At 38.8% G+C, this 13,434-nt stretch overlaps 2 protein-coding genes across 3 annotated transcripts in view; one reads left to right on the plus strand and one right to left on the minus strand.

Annotated features, from left to right (window-relative positions):
* Nucleotides 1–1,625: 1,625 nt before the first annotated feature.
* On the minus strand, nucleotides 1,626–9,501 carry IKBIP (IKBKB interacting protein). Of its 2 annotated transcripts, none has more exons than XM_036400371.2 (4): nucleotides 9,291–9,501; nucleotides 7,408–7,636; nucleotides 6,593–6,710; nucleotides 1,626–2,671 (listed from the first exon to the last, which is right to left on the minus strand). In XM_036400371.2, exons 2-4 carry the CDS (start codon nucleotides 7,599–7,601, stop codon nucleotides 1,916–1,918), a joined length of 1,068 nt encoding a protein of 355 aa, XP_036256264.1. In that variant the 5' UTR covers nucleotides 7,602–7,636; nucleotides 9,291–9,501; the 3' UTR covers nucleotides 1,626–1,915. The 2 variants fall into 2 exon arrangements, with proteins under 2 accessions (XP_036256264.1, XP_036256262.1); XM_036400369.1 differs by lacking the exon at nucleotides 1,626–2,671 and adding an exon at nucleotides 2,811–5,706.
* An 86-nt stretch (nucleotides 9,502–9,587) lies between these two features.
* Nucleotides 9,588–13,434, plus strand: part of APAF1 (apoptotic peptidase activating factor 1) — a 31,470-nt gene continuing 27,623 nt past the window's right edge. The window contains 4 exon segments of the mRNA XM_036400368.2: nucleotides 9,588–9,687; nucleotides 10,831–10,972; nucleotides 11,250–11,439; nucleotides 12,665–12,862. Of these exon segments, the coding sequence (XP_036256261.2) occupies nucleotides 10,835–10,972; nucleotides 11,250–11,439; nucleotides 12,665–12,862 (526 nt within the window). The 5' untranslated portion in view covers nucleotides 9,588–9,687; nucleotides 10,831–10,834.

The raw sequence follows: 13,434 nt of genomic DNA on the forward strand, positions 1-13,434 counted from the left end.
AATTCACAGTTGTTTATCCTGGCTTGTTTTCTGGTTGCTGTCCCAAGGAGTAAGTACACTCTTTGCATGCAGACAGACCTCTGCTGTGTCAAGGCTGCTCAGATTAACTGTGCAGCTGGAATGTGTTTTTTTCCACATCACTTGTGTAGATGTTGCTCTACCGGTTCTCCAGTTCTGCCTCTCCAGATTCTTACTGGCTACTGACCACAAATGATGCATTCATAAAATTGAAAGCAAAGTGAATCAAGTGACTGTAGCCTGTGATGCCTTTAATCCACAATATATTTATTATGTAACCCTCAAACCCCTAAAGTGTATGTGCATGTGTACATACATTGCTTCAGGTATGATAGGCAATGCATACTTTACCATGGCTGTTCTTTAATTTTGCTGCCTGCTTCAAATGCCATTTGGTAATTTTCAGGAGCTCACTTAAGAACTGTGTGGAACAGCAAAGGGACAGGGGGTGGTAGAGTATCTGTGGACGCTCCTAGGAAAACCTGTCTTTTGACAGGTTTATTGCCATCTGTCAGGTGGCCTGGAAAGGGGTAGAAGAAAGGGGGAGATAGGAATGGACCTGTACCAAAAAGAGGAAAACTTTAAACAAAGTATTGGAGGTTGACTGTGGGCAAATGAAGCAAAGAAGGTACAGAAGACCAGCAACATGAAGCAGACCAAAATACATGGAATGCTGAATGAGGATGAAAATAGTGAGGGACAGGAATGCTTGTATCTTCCATACCATCATGAGTCTAGTAGTTGCTAGATGTTAAGGTATGGCAAACCGAAAAGTTATAAAGGCTTTACTATATACTTACACTTCTTGATATAATTTCATTTACAGGGATTTTCTGAGTTGCTGTATTGCTTCTAATTGATATTTATAGCCATTTTTATTCCTATTTAATGCATTTCTCTCCCCCACCTTCCTCTGCTAAAACCATTCCCACTATATTGTTACTGCCTACTTCATTTTCAAATGTCTCAAATCTGTTGTTCTGCAGCACCTAAATAGTCCCAGTAGTTCATAGCAGTAGCCTTCTGGGATAAAAGCAGCTTCTCTTTGCTAATTCTGCTGCTCACTGTAGTATTTTACAGACTAAGAATGAATGACTAACACTGTTCGGATTCCTGAGCAGACACTGTGACACTGGGATAAAGCCATCAGCAGCATTATTAGGTCTTTCAGAGCATTGTCCCTATAGAGCATTCTGTGTTTTAAAGACAGAATGGTGCTGCACAGTAATTTTGATTTAATCAATTAATCAGTAATTTTGATATAAAAGCCTTTTGTAAGGCTTTTATAATTGTAAAAGCCTTACACAAAGCCTTATACAAATTATTCCATCTAAATGTGTGACAAACTTTCTGGAAGGCATCAGCAATATTTCTGAGCATTTCTTGCTTCGCTGCATTTACCTTGTAAAATATTATTTTAAAAAGAAACTAGTTTACAAAAATCATAGAGTGAATAGAGACAAAGTACTACTGCTGTTGGACTACCTCTTATTTAGCTGGAAACCACAGTTCTATTCCTTCCTTTGCAGCAAGAAAGCAAAACTGGAATCTGTCATTCTTGGGTCCTGCTTTCTTCATGAAAGCAAACTCTAAAGCTAAGAACATAATTTTATACTTTTAACACTGTTTTATTTTACAAAACAAGCAATTTATTAAATATAGCATTTGTCATTCTTCAGAAAGATACATGCAAAGAGGTATGTTTTTTGTTCACATTATTATTTCTCCCTTGAAATAAGTATGACTTTTTCCTGTCCTTTCAAAGGAATAGGACAAATTTCAGGTTTAGGTGTGCTTCTAAATGAAGCCTTTAAATATTGTCTGTCTTCTCAGTACTACACATGATGGGAGTTAACAATTCTCAAACACTATTCTTTAGGCAGTGGCCTTTCAGTGATCAGTTAATGTCTGAAATCTTGGTTATTTCATCTTTCACATCCTTGATCTCGGTTTGAACTCTTGTTAGATTGGCCAATTTCTCATTCAGTAGAGCAATTTCCTTCTCCCGTTGTAAGACCTCCTCCACTAATCTTCCTATTCTCAGTGTTAGGTCATTTATTAAAGGCTCCAAGATGGCAAACTCCTTTTTAACTTTGTACATCTTAGGTTTTAAATCATTAGCAAATGTAACTGTCTTCAGAACTTTTGCTCTGTCACCTTCAAGATTCAAAAGTCTATTGGAATGCTTGTTAAAATCGCTCCGTAACTCAGACAGTGCTGTCTTAATTTGCTCTATTTTCCTTGCATTACTGGATGCCAGGCTTTGTATTTTCGTACTTCGGTCGATGCTACTGGTAAGGAGGTCACCTATGTTTTTTACTGTTGCCTTTTCACCTTTTTCCACTTTATCTTCTAGTGTTTGCAAAGAATCTGTCAGTGCAGTCATGTCTGAGACCAGGCCTGAAATGCGCCTTATGTCAGTTTTTACTGTCACAATCGTCAATGTTACATTTTTTGCTACAGAAGCTGTGTTCTGTTCAGCACTTGAAACTGCATGTAAAAGGCTTGTTAAATTCTTCTCCAGTTCTTCTTGTTTTTTAATTATGCTGCTAGACCATGTTTTCATTGTATAAATATCTTCCTGCAGATATTTAATGTGAGAAATTATTTGAAGATCTTCCAGCTGTTTCATTACGTTCCAAGTCTTTTCACACTAGAGGGATACAAAAATATTTCTAGCTTAACAACTCAAAATTCAAGCTATACTTTAATGAAATATCTTACTATTCTGACATTCAAGTTGAGTGCAAACCCTGTTTCTAGGAAATCAATTTCTGTTACAACACAACTAGTTTTTTTTCTTGTCAGTATATTTAATAAATGTTAGTACTTCTTCTATTACAACAAAAAATTACAAGAAGGTGCCATATGACTTTCCAAGGTGACCTCTGAAAACACAAGTCATCAAATGGAATCTTTTTCCATACATTGGAATTTTTAAGTCTCCATAAAAGCTATTTTAGTGAAGGAAAACTCATGCTACTGCTGGATTTTTGTCTTGATTTGCTAGTTCACGCTTTTATATTTATTTTCTTATGATTGGTTCTTGGTTTTCAAATTTGAGAGGAGAAAAGGAAATCATCTAAGTGAAACTATCCAGTTCAATCCCCAATAAGTCAGGGTAGAACTTGGAGAAAAAAAAAACCCACCAAACAGGCAAACTGAAACACATTCTATGAGGCTAGAATTAGTTTCATATAAATCCTCTTCTGGACATTAGTAGTAAAAATATCATCACAGAAACCAATATTTTTAACTCTTCAGTAGTGCCAGTCGTTCCTCAATAGCTCAGAACCGTTTTGCTCAAAAGCAAAAGACCAGAATTTAGGTTGTGGAAAGTTGTGCTTTTTTCCTACTTAATACCTCCAAGGATAAGGATTTCATGTTGAATCTCCTGCACATTCAGCTTTCAGTAGGGTTGAGGTTGATGAAAGATTAGGGATCACACCACTGTCACTTCCACCACCCTGCCTCAAAATGATACAAAGTAGAAACACTAGAACTGAAACACTGTGAAAAAAACCTGAAACTTGTGAAAAATATTTAAAAAGCATTTCTTTATATCGTAGTTTTTCCTAATAGGATAGGGAACACTAAAGTATTTACTCTGTACCAGTTCTGGAGGAACAGTTTATTTTGAATTAGATTATGCATCAGGACAGGGAAATTCACTACAATATATTTTTATTTTGAATATCACTGTGAAAATTCATACATAAGCAATAATTATATGAAACCAACACAGTTTTATAACATTGAGAAACACTGGTTTCATAGTCCCTTGAATGGACAGTGTTACTTGTTTAGTGAAGATTTCAGTGGAGTTCTAAAATTATTGTACAAACCCAGACTAATTTAAATTAGGTCTGATTAAGTCATAAATGTGTTCATACTGTTGTACTAAGCAATCTCCTTTCCAGAGAAGTACAAAATTATCAAGCCATTAAATCTGCAGACCATTTGTGTTGTCCCTGAGATCCAAATTTCAATGAACATCTATCAGGCCTACTAGGTAGTATTACATCATGTGTAAGTAGGTCTGTGGGTAAACTGCATATTCCCTGCTCCCAAGCACATAACTCCACTGATTTCATCAATTACTTTTGCAGCTCTTGGTTCAGCAAACTTTGGGAAACAATGTCAGTGACATTGTTAATTTTTTTTTCTTTTCAAAAGCAAAGCAATATAAGATGTATCATGTAACAAAGAGCATCCTACAGAAGAAAACGTTAAAAGGTTAAAATTTGTTTCTAGAGCACCAAAATGCCCCCCCCCCCAAAAATAAAACCAAACCAGGTGCTATGTAAATGCCAGCTTATAGAAACCAGAACAATACAAGGTTCTCAGCAGGTTTTCTCTAAGGGTGTTGTATCTGAGCTTCAGCTGTTAAAAATGTACTCAGTGCTTTCCTGCAGCACAAAACCATTATGGTGTACAACACTTCAAAAGCAAGGTACAGCTATCTCAGCTGAGAAATAAGTGATTAATTGTTCACTGTGTTACAAGTCTATGGAAAATAATACACAAAGTAACAACAAAAGAAACTAAGTAGTGAAAGCTAAATACAAACTAAAAATATGAACTTTTTCCCTTAAATCTAAATACTTGGCTTCAAATAATTTTTAATAAAAAAGATCTTTTAATAAATAAACTGAAAATAATCCTTAATTTAAGAAAATATTCCTTTCCTTTTTTAACAGAGTATTACTCTTTTGCTCTCTACCCTCTTTATCAACCTTTCAAGCTGTTCCAATGATCTTTAGATCAATGACAGTACATCAGCTAACCCTGACATAGATTTAAATCACATTATTTATAAAAAAGTGCTTTTTCATCAATGAAAAAAACCTAAGACCAAATTCAATTATCCTCATTCTGGTCATTTTCTAAGTGAAAGCTTTCTAAAGTTACTTCTTCTGCTTTTGAAGATACTGCTATGTCAGGCCCTGTTTCTAGAACAGCTAGTTCAAGCTGCATTTTGATCAAGCTGCCATTGGACTGGAGGCCCTCAAGAGCCTTCTGCATGGCCACTGTATCAGAAACAGTTTTCAGCATGTCATTTTCCACAGCATACAGCTGTGTCTTCAAGTCCTCTATCTTTTTCTCCATACCAAGCAAGTCACTTGACAATCTAAGAATAGAGTGAATAGCATTTTCAATTGTTGGCAAATGGGTCTTGCACTCCTCAATTTTAGGTTCATAGTTTGCAAGTTTCTGATTCAGCTCTGTGTCCTTGGCTACCAGACTATTCTGTTCTTCTTCTAGCTTTTCAACTGACTTTGCATCCAAGTTCAACTTTTGTTCAACTCTAGAGAATTCATCATCTTCTTGCTTTTTTAGTGTTCTGATATTTCTGGCTGTACTGTCCTCCAAATCTTTTACTCTTTCTGCAAGGGATTTAATTCTTTGGTCAACTTCATTGATTTTGGAAGTAACTTCTGTGTGTATGAACTTTGCTTCAGATTTTAAACCACTAGCATTTGTGTTCATTTCATCCAGGCTTCTTCTCCAGGAATTCGTAACATTTTGGAACTTCTCATTAATGCTCTGCATCTTTAGGGATAGAGTCTGTTCATTGTTCCGAATATCATTTATGGTGTTATGAAGAGAAGATATTTCCTGCCCAAACTCAGTCATCACAGAGATGGATGAGGCAGCTTCTTGCAGGATACTTTCAGAAGACTCAAGCTGCATTTACAACACAAAACAACGTCTGTGTCTACTTAACAAAAGTAAGAACAGAAAACCCTTTCCATTTATTAAGAGGTAATGAAGTCCCTTAAAAACCACTGTATTTGTTACAAAGCTCCTCCATGGTGATTTCCATGTTTCATCTTTAAAATATTGTTGATTAACCTAGCATGAAAAAGTCACAGAAAAAAAGCTATGTCTGTTGTTGAACTTCTATAGCATATATGCAATTTCCCATGTTTAGTTTCTTTTTGTGTCCAAAATACAGTAAATCTCATGCAACATTCTGCAATCTGAAGCATAGTATATAAATATCCAAATTACATCATGTATAAATGACATTATTCTGAGATCAGTGCTGAAACAAAATCACTGGCATGAGCCATGCTGTGCTACCATCCTTATTGTAAGGTATCAGGGATAATTCAGCAACCAACACAGCTTTTCTGCTTGGTAATGTCACACGTGGTAATGTCTTTTCTCAGTACTATTGTGTTTTCTTATCACTTTATTATGTCTTCATATTATTAGAAGAGGTCTGCTACATAAAAATGCTGGTAAATTTTCTTCAAATCAATGTACATTAGAATTGCACACAAGAGAAGGCTGGTAAAATGAAACATACATGTATGTAAGTTCTTAAAAATAGTTTAGTTTCTAAAAAATAATACTGAGGTACAACTACTGTATTCACATACTGGAACAATGACATGGATTGACATGCTTTGTCACGTGAAATAGTCCCTAAATGCCTCTTCACGGCCAAGTAAAACACATTCTGAAAACTTGTTTTAAAACAGGCAGTTAAATTAACAAAATAATGATGAAGTAAGCAATGGCAAATATTCACCAAAGATCATCCAATTAAGATGTTAATTATTACCTTTTCAGAAATTAGGTTTACTTTACTTCCCACATCCATGATTTTTTCAGCTTCTTGATGTAAAAAATTATACTTTCTTTCCAGATCAGCAAATTGACCCGACTGCTGAAATAGAAACCTGCAAATTTCAAGTAAATAAACAGAAAACATAACTTCTTAATTAGTATATATTAAGTATTCCATGACTTGATTCACAGCAAATTGTTACTGGAGGGATTTGTGTTCACAAAATGTGCTAGATCAATACATGACCAAAAAACTCCAGTATCAAGACAGACCAATTTTTTTTTTTTTATCTTCTAAAAGAGGTATGACAGCAAGGAAGCATCCATAGATGTCTTTGCTTTTACACTGCATGCTAAGGTAACTAAGGCACTGATGCTGCTAAGGTATTTTAAAACGTCTTTAACAAAGGTATTTGACCTTTACTTAAAGACTCCACCTGATGAATGGTTTATTACACAGTTGAGCAAATTATTTACAGAAAACTCTATTTCACTTCTGTCCATTTATTGCCTGTCAAATGAGCACTTCCTGTCAGCCTAAGTTGCTCTCCAGGTAGATGCAGTCTCCAAAGCAGATATTTAGAATTCATGAGCAAGGAACCTCAGGGTGATGTAATAGATGGAGCTTCTACATTAAGTCACTGCACACCCATGTTTCCATGCTTGTCAATACTTCTACTCTTTCCTGGATCCTTCTGGCTCTAACAAGTTTCTGTAGACACTTAGCCCAAGCCATCTGTTAATATGTAAATCATACAGCCCACAGAATACAAAAGAAAATACTAAAATCCTCTTTAGAGAGTTACCTACCAGCTCACCACCAGGCAAACAGCAAGGGAAATGATACTCAAACTTGTCTTTGAGTCCATCCAAAAGGAACTGTGATTATTGCTGGTCCTGGGACTTGCCAGCTTCCCATAATTACTGTGCCTCTCAGCCTTCTGTGAACCTTCACTGGTCTTGGATGAAGAAATACCTTTTTTCCTTGGCTTAACTTCAGACATTTTGTGGTTTTAAAAAGCAGAAGCAAAGGAGAGAGCTAGGAAAAAAAACCCCAGAAAGGACTAGTTTTTACTTCTTACATTTTAAATATCCTCAAACATAAGCTTTAAGTTCACAAATATATCTCCAAACATATTTCTTTTGGTGTTCACAATGATTCCTAGTTATGTGAACTTTTGTAAAGTACCATAATACTTTCATTTGCTTTCCATATCACAGAGCACTGCTTTCATATTTTCTCCAACTGTGAACTCACTTTCCAAGCTTAAGCTAATTTCATGTTTCCAGAAATATTTCATCTGCTGTAGAATAAGCTATGTTAAATATGTATTTAAAATTACAAGGATTAAAAGTGTATTTCTGTAGCTGATGACTGTGACAATTTCATCAGCAATTTCACTGATGAACTTATGTTTTACCTGTAAATTTGAAAAAGAATTATTACCTACACTACACTAAAAGGGGAAAGTTAATTTTTCAACTTAAAAAATAAAATTGCAAATCAAGCTTTAATTTAGTAGTTCTATTGTAATGATTTCATGTCATCTGTAAAATCACAAATGTTGGTTAACAAAAAGTCATGACAGAAAAATTCTGAAGATTCATGAAATCATGCCTCTAGAAAAAAGAAAAACTGTAACTTCCTCTTGATAAAATTAAGGTCAGAATAGATTGAGGTAATATGAATCTCTAGCTCATATTTTAATCATCCAAGTGAAGGACAGAGTGTAGTTTTTAAGCCTAAAATCTTCCACCATACTGCTCAAAATAGACTTGATCCTTGGCAGAGTTGCTTTAGCCTAATTTGAGACCAAACTATTGTGCTGGTTTTTGGGATCACTTTGCAGCACTGCTTAGTCACATATCAAAATATAAATATTTGGAGATACTTACATAGTCATGTACAGGGGTAAAAGACATTGTTTAAAATCTAATCTGTCATGCAGGTAGCTTAGAGCTGTTTGAGCCACAGTACTAGGAAGCACACTCTGAGCTTGAAGCATGGAGGAAAAAAAGTTTTTCATTTCCAAAAAATTCCACAAAAGAAAAACAAAACCCCAAAGAAAACCAAACAAAAAAAGCCACCAAACCAGAAAAATTGTATTTTGAAGTTTTTAAAACATCTTTGGGTTCGAGAGCACATACCATGAAGTTAAAGTGGAGAAAAAAAAAAGAGCTTTGAATGATAGTTAGGGAAAGAGTTTAACAGAGAAAAGCTCTGATTTGAAAGGACGGCTGCAGCGCGCAGCCCGGTGCTGCACAGGGGCATGAGCCGCAGCTCCCCAGAGACCCTTCCGGACCGGTCTGCTCCCCCAGAGTGACCGACCGCCCCCTCCAGAGTGACCCACATCCCCTCTGCTCCCCCCAAAGTGACCGACCGCCCCCTCCGCTCCCCACAAAGGGACCGACTGCCCCCTCCGCTCCCCACAAAGGGACCCACATCCCCTCCGCTCCCCCAGAGTGACCGACCGCCCCCTCCGCTCCCCACAAAGTGACCGACTGCCCCCTCCGCTCCCCACAAAGGGACCCACATCCCCTCCGCTCCCCCCAGAGTGACCCACATCCCCTCCGCTCCCCCCAAAGCGACCCACATCCCCTCCTGACCCACCTCCCCCCCAAGCCTGCTCTGCAGGACGGCCCCAGCCCCAGCAGTGCTCCCATCTCCCCTCCCTGCGGCCGCTGTCCCATACCCGCCGCGCTGCTCCGGCCTCAGCTGCAGGGGCGGAGGCGGGCAGGGCCGCCCTGCCCCGCAAGCACCACGTTTACAGGCCCCGGGGCCCCTCCCCTGCCCGCGGCAGGCGCATCCCGCCCGGTGCGCCACGTCCAGGCCCGCCCGCCACGGGCAGCGATCCCGGCACGCACAGCCGGGGCTCGGCGATTCCGCGCCGGCGCGGGAGGCGGTGCGGGAGGCGGTGTGGGGCCTTGTTCGGCGGCGGCGGACGGCGAACGGACCGGGCCGGGCCGGCCTTTCCCCGCCCAGGCCCGGAAGGAGGAAGCACTGCCGGCGCCGCCTTCCCGGGAGCAGCGGCTGCGCCTCGGGGCTCGGCTCGGGGTCGGCGGCTGCCGGAGCTCCGCGCTGCCCGCCAGGTGAGCGGTGTACCGTAGGGACGGACCGGACTGCGAGGGTTCTGCCAGGGCAAGGCAGGGCAGGGGTCGGCGGGCGGGCGGTCGGTCTGAGCGCCTCGGTTTCTGTTTCGTTGGTGGCTGGCACCAGCGGCACGGTGTGAGTTAACTCTTTGTTTTGTATGTTTGTGGAGCGATTTGTTCTGTATTTGCCTCGCATGTGGCAGTGTTATTGTTATTATTATCCGGTTTTCGACCAGGGAGCTTTAGTGTCTCCTTTCCTTCGTGGTGCGGTGAGATAAAGGCTTTCTTAACTACGTAATTTTTAGTGAAAATAGAAAATTCTGTCAGCACAGCGGAAGAGGCACTCTATCACGGGCTTATCCAAAGGCAGCTGTTCTACATCTACCCAGCTCCTGAAGGAGAGAGTGCCGGAAAAGGCGAACGCTTCTGCAGGCACCTGCATGGGTGCTTTGTGGAGGAGTTTGGACTTGTTTATGGGGCTTTCCTGGCAGGAGGGTGATCGGAGAGGGCATGTCGATCAATTGGGACTCTCGGAGTCGCTGATCAGTTCTGGGAAACCTTCATGCCGTAGTCAATAGTTTTCACCTGTTTTCTTCAGACATTTGGTTTTTTATGATATGGAGGAAGAATGCGAGTTTGAAGTTGCGTGTCCAAATGCTGATAAAGGAAGGTATAGCGCACTTATTGGCAGTGTTGGGTGCTCCCTCTTCCATCATATGTCAGCATCCAAGTGTCCTTGTATGGAGTCTTGAGCTTGGAGACAACAATGCGTTTATCCCGTACGATGAGACCAGTCCTCTTTCTCGTCCTGTTGTCCCAACCATATGATCCAAGGACTTAAAAAAAAATTGAAAGATGTAGTCAGCAGGGAGAAGACCTTTCAATAGAGATATTTAGCAAGGTGCTAGTATATAAGAAGCTTGTAGTCTTTGGTTTTGTAGTTCTGAAAGTGTTCATAATTATAAATTCATAGGAATGGGGAAAAGAACTTCTATTTTCAGAATTAGCTGTCCTTTGCTACTCTTTCTGATTTTAACACCAAAATTTATAAGCTGTTCTAAAACTTCTTTCCTCATGCTTGTAAGTTATGTTCCCAGTCTGACTTGACTTCACCCCCTCTCCCCACTCTTTTTCACCTTGAAGAAATATGGATGTCAAGAGTAGAAACTATTTGCTTATGAATCGTCAAGCACTGGAAAATGACATCAAGACTTCTTATATTATGGATCGTATGATTTCTGATGAAGTGCTGACATTACAGGAAGAGGAGAGAGTGAAGCAACAGGTAGAATTCTCTCTCACTGCTATTTCTTCTCCTAGTTTACTCACATATTTTACCTATATTTTATCCTTTTTAAAAATAGTATTTTCTGACTATCTAATTCCTGGCTTTGTCAAATTCTAGCATGCATTATTTGTTGCTCTAAATAAGGTTAAGGGCTTGGTAAGTTAAAGGCTATTTCTATCACTATAAATAGTCTATAATTTACAGAGTGATAGATTAAATGATTTCTGAGGTTGCTTAGTTTTGTATAATACCTCTTCTATTTTTTTTTTCCTAGAATACACGGCAGGAGCGAGCAGCTATGCTAATAAACATTATTCTTACAAAAGATAATAATTCATATAGGTCCTTTTATAATGCACTGCTCCATGAAGGGTACAAAGATCTTGCTGCACTTCTTCAGGATGGCATCCCTGCCGTCTCGTCTGGTAACAGAAAGAGTTCAATGGATGGAATGACTTCCTACGGTCAGTGTAACTGCAGCAATCTCTGTGCTTGTGTGTGAACAAAAGCTGTCTTTTTATTCCTTAGAAAGTGACTATGTGTAATACCTGTTCCAATGAAAAAGGAGCAGTTGGTGCACTTGTTTGTTTTGGTAGTGTAGTAACTACGTCTGTTTCATCTACTTAATATGGCAGGAGAGTTACAATAGTTACAATTTTTATAGGTCATCTTGAAAGTGTTCATACTGAGTAATGCTTATTTTAAAAGGCAGGAGAACTGATGCTCTTACGGTTTTCACTTACAGCAAAAATGTTACAAGTTAGAGAAAGGAAGAATCTCATTTGTACCTATTAAAAGAAAAACTCGTAGTCTCCAAAATTCTGATATTTATCTAGAAGGTTAATCTGGAATCTCTCAACTTACACTTGATTATTGATTAGTTGATCTAATTATTAGCTTACTTAATTCTTTCCACCAGATCTTTTAGTTACCCTAAAAAAGTTCCATAACTTATACCTGAATTTTCATCACGATCATCTTTGACTGACATGAAATAAATTTGTAGTTTCTAATGGGCAGAACCTTCTAACTGCATATGACTAACTGCCATATTTACTGGCACTCTGCATTTAATAAGTGTCAAAAGCATGTGGAATTCAAGGCTATCTTAGATAATCAAAGTTTATGAGTTATGTCACTCCATATGGCCACAAAGTGGGCAGATGAAGTGCACGTTTCCCTTCCTGTTATGCTTTACCTCTTTCAAGTCATGCAATCTCAACTTAAATCAATGGAAGTCTTGCTTGGACCCCAGTGCTGTGCTGTGAACTGCCAAGGAAAGGCCCTACACAGCATCCTTTCTTTTCTGCTGCATCCACGGTGTGGTGACTTCTGGCTGAGAAAGTGATTTCTTTGTTGGGTATAGTGATGTTGAGCTCCTGTGTTTGCCACAGTTTCCATGGGAGATGTTAATTCTCTTTTCACTTCTAGGGATTAGTGTAACAAGCTTTCCTCATGCAGTTAGGTGGGGGGCTAGTTATATGCTAAGTAATTTATTTCTAAATAACAATATTTTTTTTAGTTTTTTTGGTATTTTGAGTCCAGCAGGTTTTAGGGCATTTTTATGGGACATGAGGTGGGGAGGGAGCCCACTAGGTATTTTGACTGAAGAGTTGTTTGGTTGGGTTTGAAGAGATATCACATTTAGAACTCATGTTTTATTTTGATGTTTCTTTTTCTTAACTTTAGTGAAGACCATTCTCTGCGAAGGGGGCGTACCACAGAGACCAGTTGTGTTTGTCACTCGACCAAAACTGGTAGATGCTATTAAAAAGAAACTGTACTGCTTGGGAAGCGACCCAGGTTGGGTCACAGTTTATGGAATGGCAGGCTGTGGGAAGACTGTTTTAACAGCAGAAGCTTTAAGGGATCCTCAGCTCTTGGAAGGTACTTTCAGAAAAATATCTGTATTTTTATAAATATCACTGTAGATCTACACATATTGGACATGTATGGTGCAATATCATATGTCACCTTGGAAGTGTTTTGGATCTCTAAATTTCTTAGGTGATTCTGAAATATTTGCTTGCAACATACAACTTTCATAACCATTTAGTGGTTTAGGACCACTAAGTATTCCCTTAATTTTCAGAAAAAGGTTTAGAATAGCTTTTCACCTTAGAATCTGCATTGGTTTATGAGAGTAGATGCATCCTTAATTAACTTGAAATTGTTATTTCTGTTAGTGCAAAATAATATATCCTTTTGGGCATTGCTTGTAAGGTCTTCAGACTCCTCTCCTTGCTATGTGAGTTTAAAAAAATCTTGCTCTAACTTTCGCATAGATTTTAATAGTGAAAGGCATTTGTGGGTGATTAGTATTGCCTTAGCTTAAAGTAGGTCGTAGATGCAACTGTTTAATGGCATTTTTTCTATTTTATTTATTTTTCCTTGCATAGGACACTAGGAGGAGAAAGCAGGACTTGACATTAAAGAAAATAATGATGTAGGGATAGATA

This window comes from Molothrus ater, chromosome 5 (genome assembly GCF_012460135.2).
Source record: "Molothrus ater isolate BHLD 08-10-18 breed brown headed cowbird chromosome 5, BPBGC_Mater_1.1, whole genome shotgun sequence".
NCBI classification, from domain to species: domain Eukaryota; kingdom Metazoa; phylum Chordata; class Aves; order Passeriformes; family Icteridae; genus Molothrus; species Molothrus ater.